At 37.6% G+C, this 2728-nt stretch overlaps 1 protein-coding gene across 1 annotated transcript in view; it reads left to right on the top strand.

The window, feature by feature from the left end:
- Window positions 1-2728, top strand: part of LOC106868084 (latent-transforming growth factor beta-binding protein 1) — a 42084-nt gene that overhangs the window by 18623 nt on the left and 20733 nt on the right. The window contains exon 9 of the mRNA XM_052977857.1: window positions 207-283. Coding sequence (XP_052833817.1) covers window positions 207-283 — 77 coding nt within the window. The remainder of the gene's footprint in view (window positions 1-206; window positions 284-2728) is intronic.

Here is a 2728-nt window from a genome sequence, read left to right on the forward strand (position 1 = left end):
TATATATCACTAGCTATTCCACGTTTTCTAGTCGAATATTGCTTCCATTACTATTGCACCTTCTGCGTGTGCCGCTAAGATGTGTGGGCATGCATGTCTGTTTCTCTGCGTGTGTGTGCGTGTGTGTATGTGTGTGATAATCTTAAACTGTTATCACTGTGTTCTGCTTCTTTATTCGGTTATTTTATTGTTCTTTTTCTAAACAGTACGGAATACAGGAGAACTCCTTCACTCTGCATTGGATGTTGTAAAGGATGGACTGGCAGGCCTGGAAAGTGCAGAGGTAAGGAATATGAGTTTAATTCTGACCGGATGTTACGTGTAGATAAGGGCTAGCGTTTTTATATTTTATGCTCTAACAGGTGAACGATAGCGTCGTTATTACTTACGTTTTGATAGTACGTACATGAAAAGAAGCGTCGTTTTTGTCATTTTGGCTATTATGGTGTTCTGTGATAATTTTCAGCCCAATTTCCGATGAATTTTCCTTTCGGTATCTCTTTATTTCTAGAATTGAATCAGCTTCCACTTCAAGGAAACGTAATATCTATCCTCAAAAATCTGAGTTAAGGATAATTCCCAAAATTTCAATACCCATGTTTGTCGGAAAGATGATGAGATACTCCTTGCTGCAATTGACAATAGAATGCCTCTATATGTCTTCTTCATAGAGGAATCTAACTTCGACAGGGCCATATTATATGGCATGTGGGACATAGTTGATGTCACTCAAAATGCCTCTCAATCGCTTTTCTAATTTCAGTGTGTGTGTGACTCTTTCCTCTCAATGGTTTCCATCCGACAGGCACCGTGATACCATTCTGCTCTCGCCTGTTTTTCTGATGTTCATCAAACTATTTTATGGCGGCAGCAAAGACACTTATTCATTTTCAAAGGCGACGAATTTCAAAAGCTTACACAACCTAAAAACGACATAACTCCTTCTTCCGCACTAAATATGATACAAGCAATTTGTAATAATAGTAAAAAATAATAATGAAAATAATAAAAACATGGCAGTCTACCACGTATGAAATTGTACGATACATCCTCGTGGAGAAACACAAATTTATGGAACAGAATGATATTTTCCCCACTGAGAAGAATGAGGGCCGACGAGTCTCATATGGATGCAGAGACCAACTCTTAATCAAAGGCATGATCCTTGAGAATTGTCATAACAAATGCAGAAATCTCAGTTCCGCATGGATGATAAAAAGGCTTTTGACAGCATACAGTATTCACAGATCTTGAAATCACTGGATATCTTCAAAATTTCTCCTATAATTTAAAACTCCTTGAAGCGCAGTGTCAGTGTGGAATACAAATCTCCAGTTATACCACTCTAATGGAGTGCTGACCACAAACAATATTAATATCAACTGCGGCATTTTCTAAGGTGACTGACTTAAACCTCTAATTTTTTGCATAGCCCTTATTTCCCTTATAAGTGAACTTCTAAGAACAGGATAAAGGTATAACATTGACAAGAAAATAATCAGTCTATTTTAAATGGAGGACTTAAAACTCTATGGCAAATAGGATAATGTACGTGAAGGGCTATTACGTACAGTGAAAGCATTCAGTGATGACATCGGGATGGAATTTGGTTTTGATAAATATGACAAAGCCAATTTCCAAGAAAGGAAATCGAACACCTCGCTTTCAATGGTGTTAGATGCTGACACAGTTATAAAAGACCTTGATCACGAACAAACTTACAAATACCTTGGAATAAATTAGGGCTCTGGTATCCAGCATGCAAGCATGAAAGAGAATAAAAGATGGGAAAGTTCGAGCAGTTCTAATATCTGAATTAATCGCCCGCTACATGGTGTTAACCATTAATTCCTTAGCATTTACAGTTGTTATTTATAGTTTGAATGTGTTGAACCGGAATATCAGCGAAATAAGGAAAATTGACAACAAAATCAATAAGCTGCTGACGTGCAATAAGATACATCACCCAAAGGCAGGCGCAGATCGTTTTTAACCTGTCAGAACTGGAGGAGGTTGAGGCTTGATCCAATTTGAAATCTCCTACAAAATCATCACAATCGGATTGGCCAAATATCTTAAAACATCTAACGAGTGGATGCTAAAAACTCAGCAAACAATTGCTAGTGGGTTCATGTATGATGCCCAGGTTCATCAACATGATGGAAATGCGGCAATTGTTGTTACAAAGAAGCTGAAATCGATGCAAAAGAATTTGATAAACTCAGAAAATATAAAGAATTGCTGATCGAAATCGAAAAGAAGTGGCATCTCAAGACGGTTGCATTACCTGTGATTGCAGGAGTAATTGGAATGATCAAAAAAGCAACTAAGAATTAATTGAGGATGATCACTGTCTTACCATCCATGCATGAAGTGCAAAAGATTATCTTAATTTGTACCTCAGACGTTTTGAGAAGTTCATTTTTTCTGTTGCTATTCCATAATGTTGGCATAGCTTCCAGTGTATATAGGTCCCAGCTCTGTCGTGTCTGTGAATATATTCCTTCTTAGCCAGGACTGGGCAGCCAGAGATAATATGATTTATTGTTTCTTGTCGATCTCCACATATTCTACAGTTACTTGTTATATTTCTTTTCATTATGTGTTTTTGGTAATTTCTGGTGGGGAGGCTTTGGTCTTGTGCAGCAATTAAAAATCCTTCAGTCTCTGCTTTGAGTCCTGAGCTTCTCAGCCATTGCTGGGATTTTTCTCTGTCTATTTCTTTCGC

The sequence above is a fragment of the Octopus bimaculoides genome, chromosome 29, assembly GCF_001194135.2.
Source record: "Octopus bimaculoides isolate UCB-OBI-ISO-001 chromosome 29, ASM119413v2, whole genome shotgun sequence".
NCBI classification, from domain to species: Eukaryota; Metazoa; Mollusca; class Cephalopoda; order Octopoda; family Octopodidae; genus Octopus; species Octopus bimaculoides.